Here is an 18,016-nt window from a genome sequence, read left to right as displayed (position 1 = left end):
TCCTGTTTAAATGGTATGCCTTCTTGCCTTGAATTTATGTGAATTTATCATTAAAAAATGCTAACGAATGATCTTTTTCATCCAGTCAACAAATTGTGAAACCTTTACATACACACCAGGGCGATGAGGCAGAGCACACTGGTAGCCAAAGGATGTCACACCAGCCAGAAACCACTTTTCATTCTCTGGACACATCAAGGGCCCACCAGAATCTCCCTGGAATGACAAATAGGAATGAAACCCTTAAACCTTATTCCATTCAATCTTTTTTGTTGTTGTTGGAAATGAAATATGTCTGATGAGACAAATTGAGATTTTTTTCAGTAGTCTTAAGTATCCAGTGAGAGACCTGTCAGTTATGTGCAGTATTAATGCAGCCCTCTGCATGAGTTCTTATTTTAGGCTAATTCTTTTGAGTTTGCATGAAGGTCATGTCACAAAGGCTTTGTAAGTGTCACTGAAAAAAGATAATGCTTTTCTTAGCCTGCAGAACAGCTTCAAAGGGACATTGGTTATGACAGCAGCCCATGCCCTATAACAGTATCTGTAGTAGCTTCCTGTTCCCCCAGGGTTAGGATCCAGATGTTGCCTAGAATTGTATTTTTCTAAAAAGAAAAAAGCAAGGATGTTAAGCTAATGAAGTACAACAACTACAAATAGTAAAATGATGACACCACTGCTGGAGAAAAAATTCTTTTGCTGCCAAGATAAGCAGTGCTTAACCATGAACCAATACCAAACTGGGGTATAAAGTATTTATGCCACAATTAAGGATCAGAAAATATCACGATGAGCCATGCTGTCATCAACTATACTGTAGTGTCAGAAGAGAAGATATACAGTGAAATTCTTAAGAACACTTTCCTGGGGTTAAGGCCTATTTGAATAGATCTGAGTAGCATTCTGAAGTGGCCTGTTTAAGACTGCACTCCTTCTGTTTCAATTTACCTGACAGGAATCAATTCCTCCTTGATCATACCCAGCACACATCATATTTTCAGTAATATTGTATTCTGGCATCTGTTGCTGGCATTTTTTGTGTGTTATAAGAGGGACTTCAGCTTCCTGTAGGATACTTGCAACTGAACCTGTTAAAATATGAAAATATAAAGTTGACTAGCCTGCTTCCAAAAGATTATACAAATCTCTAAACTAAATCTCATCCCAGTACTTCTTATTTTTATCAGTGAACAAAAGCCAGTGATTTGGGCTGCCTGTGTTGTTTGTTCAGCTCCAAATATATTTGATGAAGACTACCTATATCCTGATTGCCACAGTATATGGATTTTCTAACATTTTTGTGTATTCATTACATATGTATGATGTAATTTTACAAAAAACCCAAAGAATAAATAGTAAGGATGAAAATGAGGTGGCTCAAAATCCATGACATCATACAGAATCAGAAAGATACTGAGACGCAGTGTGGTGCAGTGGTTAGAATGTCAGACTAGGATCTGGGAGAGCCGGGCTCCTATCTCCATTCTGCCATGGAAAAGCTTGGTGACCTTGGGCCAGTCACAAACTTCAGCCTAAACTCCCTTATGGGTTTTTTGTAAGAATAAAATGGGTCCCCATTGGAGAGAAAGGCAGAGTATAAATTAAGTAACACAAAATAAACAAAATTTCATCTTCATACTGAGATTCAAGATATGTGTTGCACTTGCAGCCAAACATATCAGCATGACAGTGGAGTTTCAGAGGCAGAGATGTCAATTACAAACACATGGGTTAGATCCAGAAATCATCTCATACAATAACTACAGATTCTCATTTAATGACTGTAGATCTTTCCTGCTCCCCTCCCCCACCCCTTACAGCAGTCATTTCCAGTCCTGGGAAAGTTGATTCCCAAGCTCACAGGACTTAATCTAATGAGGAGAGGCAAAGGGATAAAACCACTATCTCTTCCCTTCCATCAATGGAACTGACAGCTCTGATAATGGAAGAAGAAGGAAGGACTACTTTGCCCCATTCCCCTTCTCACTGCAGCCAAATAAGCCATGTGACTATTATTTTATGCAGGTCTCACAAACCTAGGAATCAACTTTCCTGTGGTTGGAAATGGTTATGGGGGGGGGAGGGGACAAGCTATCAGCACCTTCTGGTGATGGATCACTAGATGAAGCCCAGTGTGTACAAATATTTTAAATACACTTGTACCCACTTCTGGGACAGTTGACTGAGTCTTTTGCTGTGGGAAATAAAGCAATAATAGCACATTGTGCAGCCCAATGTGGAAAGAACAGGAAAAGAAAAGGTTGATAATTCTAATGCATGAAAAGCTCAGTTATGGAAACTTTTATGTGAACAGATTCTTTTAGGTTATTTCTGGCTGTATCGCTTTGGGGACTGCATTCGAACCTAATGAGACATGTGATAGGGTCTTGATAGCCATGTATCATTTGTTGATTTCATTTTGTTTGTTTAAAATCAGAGGTCATTGGAAACCATTTACACGTAACACAGAAGATCTAAACAGCCACTGAATCATAGTTCATGGGCATGAAACATTAAATGTGGTTCAAGCCTAAAATAAATAATCAGTAAGTGGATTTAGTATCTTGAGCTGGAAAAAAATGACAACTAAGTTTGCATGCCCCCTATTGCAAATAAAGATATCTTACAAGTTACACATTTATCTTGGTTGCACAAGCAAAACCATAATTTGTTAGAATCACTGCAGGCAATCCTACATAGAACTTCAGATGAAAAATAAATGATCCTTGGAGAGATGCATTTGAAGAAGAACATCTTCAACCTCCTGCAGGCCACAAGCACAGGCAGCAAAAACAATGAAGAGTCTTGTGATGTCTTAAAAACTAACAATGACAGACTAGGTTTGCCCGATTCCTTACATGTTTTTCCTCTGACTCTTATATGTTTGTGTAGATATCTGTCATTACACTGACAACTTTGGATCCAACTTATTGAGAACAAGGAATGCAGCACAGAAGCAAGAAGATCATAAATTCTATAGAATGAGTAAAATGACAGAACATCAAAATGGCTTTTCAATCCATTGGTTAATACGAAGGAGGTCCCTGCTGGCCCAGCTCCTTGCCCCCAATCATTGCTGTTGCTGCCCCCATCCAGCCTGGCAATGGTGAGGCAGAGAGTCATGGCAGAGAGCCATAGAAGGCCCAGTGGCAGTGAGGCAGGGAGTCACGGTGGGCCTGGTGGTGGCTGTAGATTTAGTTTTGTGTCACTGTGATCCTGATTTATGGATTTATGTATCTGAAGATGGGCCCACATATGACCATTAGATACTATAAAAACATACAGACATACAAATACAATTAGCCAGTCTAAATAATAATAATGAGGAGGAGGAGGAGGAGGAGGAGGAGGAGGAGGAGGAGGGCGAATAAGAGCTTACTGGAAGTATGCCAAATGAAGCAAAAGCCTTCACCTGCTGGTGAAAGACAACGATGGAGACAGACAAATCTCCATGGGAAGGGAGTTCCATAACTTTGGCACCTCAACCAAGATGGCCCTTTCTTGGGTTGCCACCCATCTAGCCTCACTTAAGAAATGCATCTGGAGCAGGCCCTCCAAAAACAACCAGAGTGAAGGAGTAGGTTCTTATGGATCCTTAAGGTATGCTGGACCAAAGTTGTATGTTGTTGGGTCCTCAGACATAATGGATTGTACTATGGTGACAAGTGTATTTTAAAGAAGTATACTTTCAAAACATGATGATATATTTTACTCTAATTGTTCAGTTACACCAGAGAATAACATTTAAAGTACGTGGAGACAGGAGGTTCTACTAATGATTTTGAAAGGTAGTTTTTTGGGTTTTTTAAAAAAGGGATGACATACCTTGATTGATGGTCCTTCCCCAACCAGCAATAGAACAATTAGTTCCTGGCAAATATTGTTTATTTTTTTCTGGAAAGCAAATGGGCTGAATATAATCTGTGAAAAAAGATAACCAATAAATTAAAAATCCAGCGTCCAGTCTTTTATGATGTCATTACTCAGGCAGCTTTTCCAAAGACAGTTGGTAGGAGTGAGCCCAGAATGTGTCAATTTCTGAGGACTCAATTACTCTCTAATTTATTTTTCTTTTTATCAGAAAAATAGGAATATCTTAATTTACTGAAGTTCTTTCAGACCTGGGTCTAAATCAGTCCCAATTGTAGAAAAAAATATATTCCTACCTGTGTAATTGATGTGGAACTTAAGATGCATCAAAGCAATGTCACTGTCTTTTGTTCGCTTGTTGTAATGGGGATTTATGATGATTTGATCAATCTCTTGCATGACTGTTTGAGGATATGACAGATTCATGGTGGAATGCAAACCAAGTAATGCTTTCCATTGAGATAATGCTACATTCCTCCTGGGGATTACAAGGCATATTTTGAATCACCTGTGAGTAATTTGTGATATGTCACTTGTGACACTTCTTTTACATTTTGACCATATTGGTGCAACATTCTCTTCCACAATTCTAACTCAGCATGGATTGTGGAGGGAAGTTTCCGAATGCCTATGTTCTGTATTCTGAACATATTGCTTTCTCAAACTGGTAGGAATTGATAGCAATGCTAATATTGTTTTCATCAATCTCTCTCAGTTCCAAATAGCACTGAAAGTATGTGTAATTTAAAAATTAAACCACCATGTTAGGGATATATCCACCATACTCTGACAGGAAATCGCTATGGAGCACCATTCCCTCTTTTCCAGTATATGGGCAGCAACATAATTTCAAGTGAGGGAGTAAAGATGCACTATAATTTATTTACAGCTATAGCCACTGAGCACATGAAAGTTCCAAATGTATCTCCATTGCCTTGTCCCATCCATAACTGACTGGCTAATGGTAGAGAGGAGAGGTAGTATCAGCTGGGCTATCTTGTAGTGTAAAGAAGTGTATACCCATTGTTCTGTCAATTGATCAAGAAAATATGCAGGTATCTTTTTGAATGTAAAATATTGTAAAATATGTACAATTTTTTTTCAGGACAACCCCCCCCCCCCCGTAGCTTAGAGATCAAAAGCTGTGGAACAACTTAACTTCTAAAGGCATACTTTCAGTGCCTTCTATAGTACACTAGTGTGTATCAGCATACCTTTAGGGAATCAGTGACTTAAAATTTTCAGACCAAATATTTACGTGTTGATTTTGGAATTATACCACTAAAAGGGCAGTACTCTAAGCAGAATTAAACCCTTCTAAGTCTATTGACTTTAATGAAAGGTATAACTTATATAAAAGGCTGTTAGAACTCTAGTAGAAAGGAACAGTCTGGGAGGGAACTTTTATAATGGAACAGGATGTTTCTGGCAATGTAGGAATCACCTTGCTTTTACTGCATGGTCATACTTTGTGATCTACTCTCTGTATTGTTTATAGTAGCCATTGCCTTAGATAGTCTGTTTTTTGGATTGTTCCATAATTCTTAATTCCTAGTTCTATTGAGTAGTTCATTGGTTGTTTTATGCTATCTGACAGCATTGTTTTATCCAAAAATCTGCCTCAAGTTGTAGCAAGAAAGGTGGACTAACAACAATAACAACAGTAAGTTTGGTGTAGTAGTTAAGTGCGCAGACACTAATTTGGGAGAACCGGGTTTGATTCCCCACTCCTCCACTTGCACCTGCTGGATGACCTTGGGCAAGCCATAGTTCTGATAAGAGCTGTCCTTGAAAAAGAGCAGTTTCTGTCAGAGCTCTCTCAGCCCCACCTACCTCACAGGATGTCTGCTGTGGGGAGGGGAAGGGAAAGGAGTTTGTAAACTGCTCTGAGACACCTTTGGGTAGTGAAGGGTGGGGTATAAATCCAATATCTTCTTCTCTTCTTCTAAGTCATGCAAAATTATTCAAACAGGATTCCAGAGTAATAAGTAGGGATGGGCAGGAACCAGCTCATGAACTAAAGTTCATCAAAAATTTTGGCCAGATTGTGGCTAGTGTTCATGAGCTGAAGAATCACCATGAACTTTCACAAATTTTGATGCCATGTTGGCTCTTTACAAACTGCTCTACATGGCTCAGTGGTTTAAATGGGCTTTTTTGGGCAGCCAGCTCCTGGGCCTTAAATCCAATATCTTCTTCTCTTCTTCTAAGTCATGCAAAATTATTCAAACAGGATTCCAGAGTAATAAGTAGGGATGGGCAGGAACCAGCTCATGAACTAAAGTTCATCAAAAATTTTGGCCAGATTGTGGCTAGTGTTCATGAGCTGAAGAATCACCATGAACTTTCACAAATTTTGATGCCATGTTGGCTCTTTACAAACTGCTCTACATGGCTCAGTGGTTTAAATGGGCTTTTTTGGGCAGCCAGCTCCTGGGCCTAGCTTCCCAAGAAAGCCCCTTTAAACAGCTGAGCAGCCAGAGCAGTTTGCTCTGCTGGGCTCAGCTGTTTAAAAGGGCTTTCCTAGGCAGGCAGCCCCTCTGGCTAGCTTCCCAAGAAAGCTTCTTCAAACAGCTGAGCTGTGATGATTAGGCTGTTTAGATGGCTCAACTGTTTAAAAGGACTTTTTGGACAGCCAGTGTGGCCCCAGAAAGCCCCTTTAAGCAGCTGAGCCATGCAGAGCAAACTGTTCCACATGACTCAGTGGTTGAAAGGGGCTTTCATGGAAAGCCAGCCCTGGGGCTAGATGCCCAATAAATCCCCTTTAAACAGCTGAGCTGTGGGAGCAGTTTGCTCTGCTGGGCTCAGCTGTTTAAAAGGGCTTTCTTAGTGTAATATACTGGGTTCGAACGCGTGTAGAGTGAAATCAGCTCATCGTCTATTTAGCACTCAAACAGAAGACAACTAGCAGAGCCGAAGTCCTGCTTAAATCCACAAACACACCACACCCAACACCCACACCCACATCCTGTGCAATGTTCCCTCTAAGCTGTGGAGTGTTATGAGCAAAAATTCAACTTTGTGAGCTACTGGCATTAAAGTCGTGAGCAAGCAATTTGCCTACTGCATAAATTAGTTTGCTCTGGAGCCATCCTTTCAGAGCTAAGAAAAAAATGTGTGAGCCGGAGGGTAAAAAACTGTGAGCTAGCTCACACTAACTCAGCTTAGAGGGAACACTGATCCCGTGATAGGCTATTTACAGTGTACCAACACCAGGATCCGGGTTGACCGACTGGTTCAGATCTTAGCCTGCTATTGTTCTAATTAGCGAATCTTTGTTACTTCGCATGACCGCGTGAGAACCCAACTGCATGTGCAGTCCACGGTTGGTACACAACACTTAGGCAGCCAGCCCCTCTGGCTAGCTTCCCAAGACAGTATAGTTGTTAAAATTAGGATAGTTGTTAAAAAAACTGAATCAGCATATGCTTATGGGCACTTAAGGCCATTTTGGACAGTGAATACAGCTATAAAAAGACACATGTATAAGTCTCTTAGGGACCTATTAACAATTCCTTTTAGTCAAAGTTCTTGAATTTAAGATGATTAATACTCCCATAGTGTGAAATGCTGCCTGAGAACTATGGATTATTCTATTGGGTGGTAAGATATCATTAATGGACTGAAGCCATTCATTACATTACTGGGTAATGGACCCTTCTGAGGACAGCCTTAGCCATTACACAGTTCTAAAGAGAAAGGGGCAAGGTTTCTTCCAAATAGTCAAGTGACCAGATCAACTCAGGATGAGATATATCAATCCAAGCATACATTTGGGGTTGTTCTAACAGGTAAAGGAGAAATGAGGTCTGCCCATGACAAATGAGGTGAAACTGAATGACTTTACTCCATTCCACAACAGCATGGGGTCATTCTAACTGTAGAAGATGAAACTGCTGCTGACCTGGGTTTACTTACAAGAACACTTCTCTGGGATGGTATATTTCACTGAATAGACCTGAAGAGGATTCTGAGTAGAGAGATTTCTAAGTATGTCTACTCAGAATTCTAAGTATGTCTACTCAGTTTATTCAATGGGGCTTCATACCAGGAAAGTGTTTTTAGGATTGCATTGTTAGGCTTAAGTGGGCTGAGAGCAAAGCTTTTATTCTGAATGTACCTTTTAAAGATATGAGGTCATTTTTTAATCACACCATTGGCAACAGATTGGATGAGTAATGTATATGCTCAATTGATTCTAGATAAAGGAAGAACACATAGCCTGGCATAACATATTTAAAGTACATGATCACTCTTGATTTGCTTACATTCCTTATTGTAGCTGATAAAATATGAGACTACAAATAAACTGAACACCTACCAAATTAAATTTCGTTTTCAGGAGGGAACAGCTCAAACTATACTGGGTACGCTTTGAGAAATAATTTCAGATTTTCATAGATTTATGAAGGCTGCAGGATAATCTGATCAATAGTGTCACAAACACAGTTTAAATACATTTATAAAATATTTCTTATTTCTCTTCACTGCTATTTTTTTGCCAATATGGTTGTAAACCATTTGAAAATGGATGGTGTGTAAGAGTGTTTCTCCACACACTTTTGTGCATCTTGAACATGCACATCTGTAGAACATACTGCATTCATAAAGAGTCTACCCGGGTTCCTTTAGTGTTCATCCGGTAGTTGGAGAGAATTGTGAGTTATAAATGAGCTGAGCAGCTCACATTGCAGAAACAAAATTTTGCATATATTGGCCCCGGTCACACGGGCCGGATATCGCGGGGGGGAGGCATGGCTGTTTGCCCCACAGCGAAATAACACGTGACTGCATGATCAGGCATCCCCTCGCAGTCCCGTCGAGGTCCTGTGGTTAGGGAGGAGGTGCCGATCACACGACGCGCCAAAGAAGTGGCGCGGCATGGCAAAGGGGGTTGTGTTGTTTTTTTTAACCTGAAGTATGCGCATGCCCCGTTGGGTGCTTGTGCGCATCCCTGGAGACTTCGGGGGGGGGGGAAACCTTTTTGCAATGGGGCATGGGCGGGCGCCGGATGCCACCAGAAATGCGATCAGACACCCGCGGTTTCCGGAAACTAGTACCTCCGAGGTACTAGTTTTTAACCGCGCATCTTTGGAGGGAAGCCTCAGGTTCGCCATGGGAGCTCTACGCTTCCCAGATGTGGCGGTGAGATCGCGCCTGGAAAATCCGCCTATCTTCCATCGCAGTAGCATGGCTACTGCTCCGTGTGACCGCAGCCATTGTATCCTTTCCTCAGCAATGCTTCTTCTTGTGGCTAAATTATCCAAAATGGAGACTGTGACGTGCCTGCTTATAGGGAGACGGTTTTACCTTTAAACACTCATGGAGTACATAAACTTGGTAGTTTTCTGCTGTCCCCAGGAATTAAAATTCCAATTCTCTCTCTTTTGGTAGTATGACCTAGGGTCTGGGCACTTCAGAGGACTATGTGGCCCTGAGGAAGTACTGTACTGATTTCTGGGATAAGTTTAAACAAAAAATTGATTTATTTAATAAAGAACAAAATAAGTTTCTGATTACTGAAAAAAGAAGAACTTGTAAGTATAACTGGCAAAACTTGGTGTTATAAACAGTCACTCAGACTTCACTCTGACAGGCTAATCTCTTTCTCTCTCATAGCCACACTGGCTAAGATCTTTGTCTTAGGCACACAAGATAAAACATTTGTCTAACCACACAGTTTAGACACAATTTGCTTCTTTGCCATATAGACTCTCTCACAAAACTTTTAGAGTCACACAGACTCTCTTCAAAGCTCTTTCACACTTCGGTCTCAAAATCCCCACACACAGATTCCACTCAGAACATCTCCTTCCACACTCTTAGTCATTAGCCAATCAAATCAAACTTAGCTCTCTCTGTCATTCTTCTTACATTACTGCAGTCAAACAACATTTAAAGACACACACACACACACACACCAAAACATGGAATCATTACAGAGATGTTTGTCTTTCAACTTAGAAAGGCTAATAATGGCACAGACTATGTGTGTGGGGATTTTGATTAGCAAAACCATGTGGAGCAGAGGAGTTAAACCCCTCTCCCCTACCTATCTGGCCCAAATCTGAATCAGGGCGTAGCAAAGTTATAATTCAATATTAAATAGAAATAGAGATCTTAGATCTTCATCTCATTTAGCTTAGACCTTCACCTGTTTGGTAGTTCCTTGAAACATAAACTGTAGTAGGGAAACCATCAAATGCAAGTGGACTCTGGAAAATGGGGGGGGGAGAGATCTCACATATTTCTAAGCTAAATCCTTCTGTTTGCTGGACATGAGAAAGGACTGAGTGGAACAAACCTTAGCTGTAAAGTATATGCTCTCAAGAAAAATTTATATGTGTGTCCTGCGAGGCAGCAGCTGTAAGTATTTACACAGAACAGTGAGTCTTAACTGCTACCATAGATTGCCACAACATCTGCTTTTATAGCTACAACCTAGACTTGTGATCCCATATCTACTGCCCAGCAGTGTTCCCTCTAAGCTGAGTTAGTGTGAGCTAGCTCACAGTTTTTTAGTCTCCAGCTCACACATTTTTGTCTTAGCTCAGGAAGGATGGTGCTAGAGCAAACTAATTTATGCAATAGCCACATCACTCACTCACAACTTTAATGCCACTAGTTTACAAAGTGGAATTTTGCTCACAAGACCCCACAGCTTAGTGAGAGCGTTGCTGCCCAGGTGAGCTTATATGCAAGAAAAGCAAACTGGTTCTACTGCAGCATGTACATCACTCAGTTTATTATCACTGGATTGCCCTACATACTTCTTACTACATACCTCCCTCAAAGGCCAAAACAGCCCTGGAAAGGGCCTTCACTCTTCCCCTGTCTTTTACTAAGAGAAACTAAGGCTTGTAAGCTGGCAATACTGTTGTGATTGCCTAGCAATGGCCACTGAGGTATTCATTTCTTAAAGGAATAGGCACTGCTTCTATCATTGGGAGGGGGGTTAACCACCCATTTTTAATGCCATCTTTTCCTGCAAACCTGGGGCTTTCCCCCAGACTTGTATAAAGATCTGTTTTATCTGTTCATGGTTCCAAGATAACGCAAACAAACTAGCCTATCAAAATAGATGGGAAGAAGAACTTAATCTTACTCTTCAAGAATCAGACTGGGCAGACATTTGGGCTTCTCCAGCGAACAAATCCTCAATATATAACATTCGTCTTCAATTCTTCAAAATAACATCTAGGTGCTACCTTACTCCGCAACAGATTCATAAAATTAAACCATCGATAAGCACTACCTGTTGGAAATGGTGCGGCCAGATAGGGTAGTACCTTCACTGCTCGTGGAGCTGCCAGGAAATACAAAACTTTTGGAAGGCCGTGATAACACAGATAAATGGGATCACTAGGCAGACATTGCCATGCAATCCGGAGGTGGTCCTGCTAAATTTGCGGAATGAAGTGATGACAGGGAGCAGCAAAGAACTCATTTCAACGTTACTCACTGCAGCAAGGCTGACAATAGCAGCGGCATGGAAATCACCTTCTCCCCACACAATTTCGGCTTGGCAAGAGAAGGTCTGGGATCAGTTTATAATGGCAAAAATTACGGACTCCTTCAATAGAGCAAATAATAGTAATACACCGACTTACACCAAATTTGTTAGGATATGGGCCCCAGTGCTGGACTATATGGTAACGAATGATATACTCCCTACTAAGCAGATTTATCATAAATGGTTATATTTATAGATTACATCAGATAACTTAAAAATATCAAACTCACAGTAACTCACCAGTGCTGTATGGTGGCTGTATGTCGTTAAACTGTAAGTAATTATCTTAACTGCTATATGTAGAAACCTTGAATCAATAAATTTTTGTATTATGCAATTTCTGGGTTTAAGTTTCTACAGATTTGGTTATGATGAGAATTAGATATATTGATGATACAATAGACCTATAATTGGCAAATATCCCCAAAATACCAAATGAGTCTGAAGAGAAGGCTATGGATTATTCATGGCAACCCTATTAAGTCTGAAGAGAAGGCTATGGATTATTCATGGCAGCCCTATTATATATATATATATATATATATTTGCATGACTTCCAACAAACTGAAATTGAGTACATGCTGTCTAAAATTCACTAATGAGTAAAAAAAAAAGTCTGAGGAATGAAACATTTTTGCACCTAGCAGCAAAAACCTGGAGTGTGAGATTTACCTAGTAATAGAGACCTATTATAAATTACATTTGGAAAATTCATCAGAAGAAATTACACACTGATATCTGAAACTTTTAGATTGACCTATATCTGATAGGTAGAAGAAATACCACCAAGTTATCTATATGAAATAGTACTTTATTGTGAATCTTTTACAGTACAGCCAGTGTTATAACTTAAGGCATCTAACAGCACCAAAATCAAGGAAAGAGGCTGAATAATTATGGTGAATTTTCATTAGTGATGATAAAAGCTTCTTTCCCAGAAATTCATCATGCACCTAGTATGCAAATTGTAATGAGCCTGCTATTGTTCCATAACTAAATTTTCCTCTAAATGCAATTATATAGAACCAAGTTACATTGAATTCCTGAGGATGCATATTGCTGAGTTTCAGGTGTCAGAATCTTGTTTGTGGATAGCAATTGCATTTAATTATATACAGTCACATTTTATCTATTTACAATATTCTATGCTGCCTTTCCACCCAACTCAGGATCTCCAGGGTGGTGAATGATGTGGACTAAACCCAGGGAAGACACAGTCTATTTTTTTGGGAGCCACTTAATTCTTTTCAAGAGCCTGGGAGCTACCAATCACAAAATAGTGGCTCTGTGGGTGGAATGAATCACAAAATCATTTTTGAACAGTTGGGTAGCTCAGGACTCTGCTCCTTCAGTGGTGGAGAGGGTCTCCATCCTGCTATTTGCAGCCAAAACTGTCATTGCAACCCACTGGAAAACAACAATGACACCTTCAATTTCTCTCTGGCACAAGAAATTGTAGGATTTATACATTATGGCAAAACTCTCGGATAACCTTACGCGACTTGACAAAATTCCTGCCCAATCCTCCTTTACAACTATTTGGTTCCCTATACTGGAGTACTTACAAAAATTTGATGATACTTCTAAGGAAATAGATATTTTACATCTTTGGTAACATGTGTATAAGTAGTAGTAATTAGCATTGCTAGACACTGCTAATTGATAACATCTATAGATATGAAAGTTAAGATATGGATGATAGACGATAGAAAATATGACTTCTGTACGTTATTGTTAAAATTTATGTAGTTCACTATTTATAATCTATTGGAGAAATCTGTTACACAACTGATTTATAACTGTTAATGTATTGTTACACCATATTATACATGTAAGTTATTCTGTTATCAAAATATCAAAAATTAATAAAATTATATTGTATAAAAAATGGAAGATTTCAAAAGTGATTACAGCAGCACTGGAGGAGCAGCAAAGAGCTACTTACTATTGCTTGGAGAGTGACTGATCCCTCCTGAGTAACCTTATGGTCACTGATAGACTATATACCATGATGCTGCTTAGTGAATGAAAGGGAAGATAAGCCTAACAAGTTACCTAAGCTACAGTTTGTGAAGAAAGAGAATAGAAGAAAGAGAAGAGTTTACATGCAAAATTAAGGAAATAATGGAAATTACCCATATACACAGTGTGCTGCTGTGACCAGCCATTCATTGCTGACAAGTGACGCTCCACATATTGGTCTGGAATTGAAGTGTAATGACACCATCCAAGGCCAAGCACCTTCACGAGCATTGGTACCACCAACAATCTTTGTACCACTCTTCTGACTAACCAGCCTTTTCCCACATGCTATGGGTGAAAAGGAAACAATATTGAACTCAAAAGCACATCATTTTGTAAGAAGGGTTCAGAATCTAATTATAATGACCTTTCAAAAAAAATCAGAGTAGTTTAGGTATGGGAGTTTCATTTGGGTCTTCACTCTTTTATACTTTAAAATCTATAAATACATAATGAAAATATTCTTCCCCTTATTGGTATGAAAAAATGGCTATCATGTGACATTACTGACATCTTTCCATTCACACAAATAGCTATAATAACCTGATACAGGTAATTTAATATCCATTATTTTAATTTTAAAAATATTATCTTTATTCTGGTTTGGGTTTACTATAGCTAAGATTGCCTCGAGGATTATCAAGAGTATCCTTTTTCAGTTTGTCACACAGACAGACAGAAAAGAGAGACATTTTTTCAAAACAGTGAGGCTTCTTTTTACCAGTTTCCATAAATCATGAGACTGAGCATCTTTCAGAACTACTGAAAGAATATTTTATCTGGGTGCCTTTTGCCAGTCTGAACTAAGACCTAGGAATAAGATTTCTAGCATCTGTTATAACTATTTTATTTACATTTAATATGAAAAACATATTGCAATACATTGTTTGATCAGAAAACTGCATGTGGGTTGACTTTGAGCATTTCCCCTTTTGTATAGACTTACGTTTATCATTACACTGCAGATGAATCACCAAATTATTAAGACACAGTTTCCTAGAATGAGAGAATAGCCATTACATTTGGGGTGTTTGCAGGCCATTTGAGATTTCAAGACAGTTTATTCAAAACAGGGTTTTCCTAAACTATGTTTGAATATGTTGTGAAGTATGAGCTGTGTATCACGTTGGCCATAGACTGGCAAGGATATTGAGGTCCGTATGTGCTGGCCCCAGGAAAATAGCTAGACCACTGACCTCTTTGTTTATTTATCTCTCACTGGCAGATTTGCTGATGCAACATTTGGGAAATCTGTTAAACATGTCGAACCAAAATAATATAATGTACCAGACCATGTGATGAAAGTATGACAGGGAGATCAACACCAAAAAGATGATGGGATAGAGGCTATTAGGGGAAATATCAGCCTGACTACTCCCCCTGTTGGCACCTTGGAAGCAGGTTCTGCTTTTAAAATATATTTGACTAGAAATAATGCCCGTTGCGGAAATAAATACAATGGGATCTAGAAAGAGGCTCTGGGAGAGTGCTCTGGCTTTGGGCAAACAGTGTCTGTTTCCTGTGGCGACCTCAGCAGGGTTTAATGACAGAGTCCACTGTTTTCTCCAGAGGGACTGATCTCTGCTACCTGAAGTGCATTTGTATGTTTGAGTTATCTGTAGCCCTCACCTGGAGAGTGGTAACCATTGTTACCCATTCTCCTCTCCCCTATGAGGTATGTTATGCAACTGAAAATCCCAACTGCCTTGCGGGGGGGGGGGAGTTTGAGGTGTGGAATGGACTGAAGTCCAATCAGCTTCCATATGCAAAAGACCAGGTTGTTGCAGCAGTTGTGGTGTGGGCGGGACCCAGGCTTTGCCTTCTGATTGGTGGCGATATATGCTGAGGAGCAGTGCCATCAGCCATACACTAAGGGAGTGCATTTTAGAATTAGAACTTTGGCACCCACTATTCAATTATATATAAGGAGAGATTAGAAGTATATTGGCTGAAATGCTATGGTTTGGATCCGCTTCCTCACCTGTAGCCAAGGTAGTTCTCTACTGCAGAGCATGTTCTTCTGGCATAGAGTACTTTTTGGTTCATTGAAAGATAGCATTGAGTGCAAGTGCTTAGAACCAGAACAAAAAGCTCTGTAGTGGAGAACCCGTTGAAAAAAAATGTTTATGTATGTGTTTGTGTGTGTATACACCCTTATAAAGTACAATGAAGGCAATGGTCGTAGAAGGGCGTAACTCTTCTTGGGACAGCACTGTTAAGCAGTATGAAGGAAGGGAGAATGAAGAGAAGATGGTCTATAATAGTACTTTTCAGAAAGCAGACAGCAAGTGAGAAATCAACTGTCAGTGCCAAAGATAACAGAGCTGTACTGAAGAAGCTGGACTTTTTCACCCACACTGGAAACAGAGACTAACTGAAAGTTCTGAGTTCCAGCACTCTGTTTTTCCAGGGGAGTTTTGCCTTAGACTGACTACAAAATGTCAGTTTACTTTCCACTTGAAAGATGAAGGACTGGCCAGCTGAACATTCAATGGCATCTAAGAACATGCCCACAACCAGAGACCATTCTGTGTTGGTAACTATATTCTTGTTTGGCATTAATATCATACACATTTCTGTGACCTTTTTTGACCTGGATTTCCAATGCACATAAGTTCCTTTCAGACCTAAAATGAAATGGAGATGTTCATCTTCTATAGCTGGAAGGGTAGTTACAGTGTTTTCTTACTTGAGGGATTTTGTATCCTATTAAAACTATATAAGAATCCATAATAATCTACCCCTAAAATGGGGGGGGGGACAGAATCTATACTTCCCCATTCAAATTTCCTTTGGGGAAGATAGCAATTTGTATTCCAGAATGCTCAAAAGACAATTGCATTACTTTCTTATGTGTTTACACATTCAGTTGCCACTAGAGATCAGTATGACCAAAGATTTTTAAGAAATGTTAGCATGATCGTTGAGAAAAAAAATAATTTCCAGTGATATTACTCTGGTCTTTCAAGTTTATTTTAACCAGCTCCAGAAACTTTAATAATATTTGACCAAGTAAAAGAAGATGGATTCCAGGACAGCAGAAGACAAAGAACTGAATTCAAGCATCTCTATGATTCAGCAGCTTGAAGTATATTTCCTTAGCCTGTAATTCACCTGAACTTCAGAGGCTGTCCTTGTGCCAGCAATTAAAAACGTCATGGATCAGCTAAGTATCACTATGCATCATGAATAAAAGTTGACAGAATGCTACCATATAATCGCACAAAGGAAAAATCAAAATGATTTCCTTAAAACTTATAATTCTTTATTAATGTATACAATAGGCAATACAATTTTAATAATTCATGATAAAAGACATTGTTCCTAACAAGGATAATGAAAAATACAGTGTAGAAGTATCATTAAAATTTGTACTGCAGTATCACTGAAAAATTCTGCTGGGTATGCCTAGTATACACATATACATACATAGCACACATACTTATGAAGGGCTGCAGTGGCTCAGAGCTTAAGATACTGAGCTGCAGACTGGAAGGTCTGTAGCTTGGCAGTTTGAGACCCTAGGGCCACGTGATGGAGTGAGCTCCCATCTCTGGCCCCAGCTCCTGCCAACCTACCAGTTCAAAAGCAAGAAATTGCAAGTAGATAAATAGGTACCACTTCAGTGGTAGGGTAACAGCATTCCGTGCACCTCGGTGTTTATTCATGCCGGCCACATGACCACAGAAACATCTTTGGACAGCACTGGCTCTTTGTCATGGAAACGGAGACAAGCACTGCCCCCAGAGTCGGATTTGACTAGCTTTCAAGCAAGGAAAACCTTTTATATACTTATGAATGACCCAAGACTTCTCAGAAACCAAAGAAAAGTGAAGTTCATCAATATATACACCAAGTGTCTGATGCATTTAGTTTTTCATTACTAAATGTTCAATATTTAATAAATGTAACTCTGGATTTGATACAGTTATGAATTAGATTTGATACAGTTATGAAATGCTCTTCCTTTTGTATGCTCAAGGCAGCTAACAAAAAAAATCAAAGTTGTATAAAGGAATTACTAAATGGATAAAAATAGAAAATTGAGGTCTCTAAGTTTTCTTTTGTTCTTGGCAACTGATTATGTGGAATGCAACAGCAGCAAAGGTAGCAAATGGTTTATAGTCCTTGACCCATTCCTCCCTATTGACAGCCAATTCACAGTGTTAGGGTGTAAAAGGAAAGTGTCTTTGTCCATAAATGATATCTGTTATTCTGGTTCTTGTTTGTATTATATTTAAGGAACTGTTCTTAGATAATATGTAAAAGAATAAGGTATCAAACTATATTTAAATAAAGAAATACACGCTCATCACAACTTATCATCATATTTTTTAAGTATGCTGCAATCACTTACGTTGGTGTTAATATCAAGCTGTTGTTGATTGCCTTTGTAACATTTACAAAGGGCCCATTTCCATCAAACTGTAAAGGAGACGATGTATTCATAGTTCTACAAGAAAAAACAGTTTGTAATAAATCTTTTCAAATGGAACATATACTAGAAAAAAACAATTAAACGACACACATTATCATAGAGTTTTAGAATTTGTTTAGAACTACCGGTGGGTTTCATCTTGTTTGGTCAAAGAGATGTATTGAGTCAAAACC

At 39.3% G+C, this 18,016-nt stretch overlaps 1 protein-coding gene across 1 annotated transcript in view; it reads right to left on the bottom strand.

Annotated features, from left to right (window-relative positions):
• TMPRSS15 (transmembrane protease, serine 15) overlaps window positions 1-18,016 on the bottom strand; it is a gene marked incomplete at its 5' end in the record, with an annotated part of 89,542 nt that continues 71,526 nt past the window's right edge. The window contains 8 exons of the mRNA XM_015414275.1: window positions 1-216; window positions 949-1,088; window positions 3,413-3,415; window positions 3,826-3,921; window positions 4,167-4,348; window positions 13,519-13,693; window positions 14,352-14,401; window positions 17,763-17,858. Coding sequence (XP_015269761.1) covers window positions 61-216; window positions 949-1,088; window positions 3,413-3,415; window positions 3,826-3,921; window positions 4,167-4,348; window positions 13,519-13,693; window positions 14,352-14,401; window positions 17,763-17,858 — 898 coding nt within the window. The remainder of the gene's footprint in view (window positions 217-948; window positions 1,089-3,412; window positions 3,416-3,825; window positions 3,922-4,166; window positions 4,349-13,518; window positions 13,694-14,351; window positions 14,402-17,762; window positions 17,859-18,016) is intronic.

This window comes from Gekko japonicus, unplaced genomic scaffold (genome assembly GCF_001447785.1).
Source record: "Gekko japonicus isolate JY-2015 unplaced genomic scaffold, Gekko_japonicus_V1.1 scaffold72, whole genome shotgun sequence".
NCBI classification, from domain to species: domain Eukaryota; kingdom Metazoa; phylum Chordata; class Lepidosauria; order Squamata; family Gekkonidae; genus Gekko; species Gekko japonicus.
This window is presented reverse-complemented; position numbering and strand designations above follow the sequence as displayed.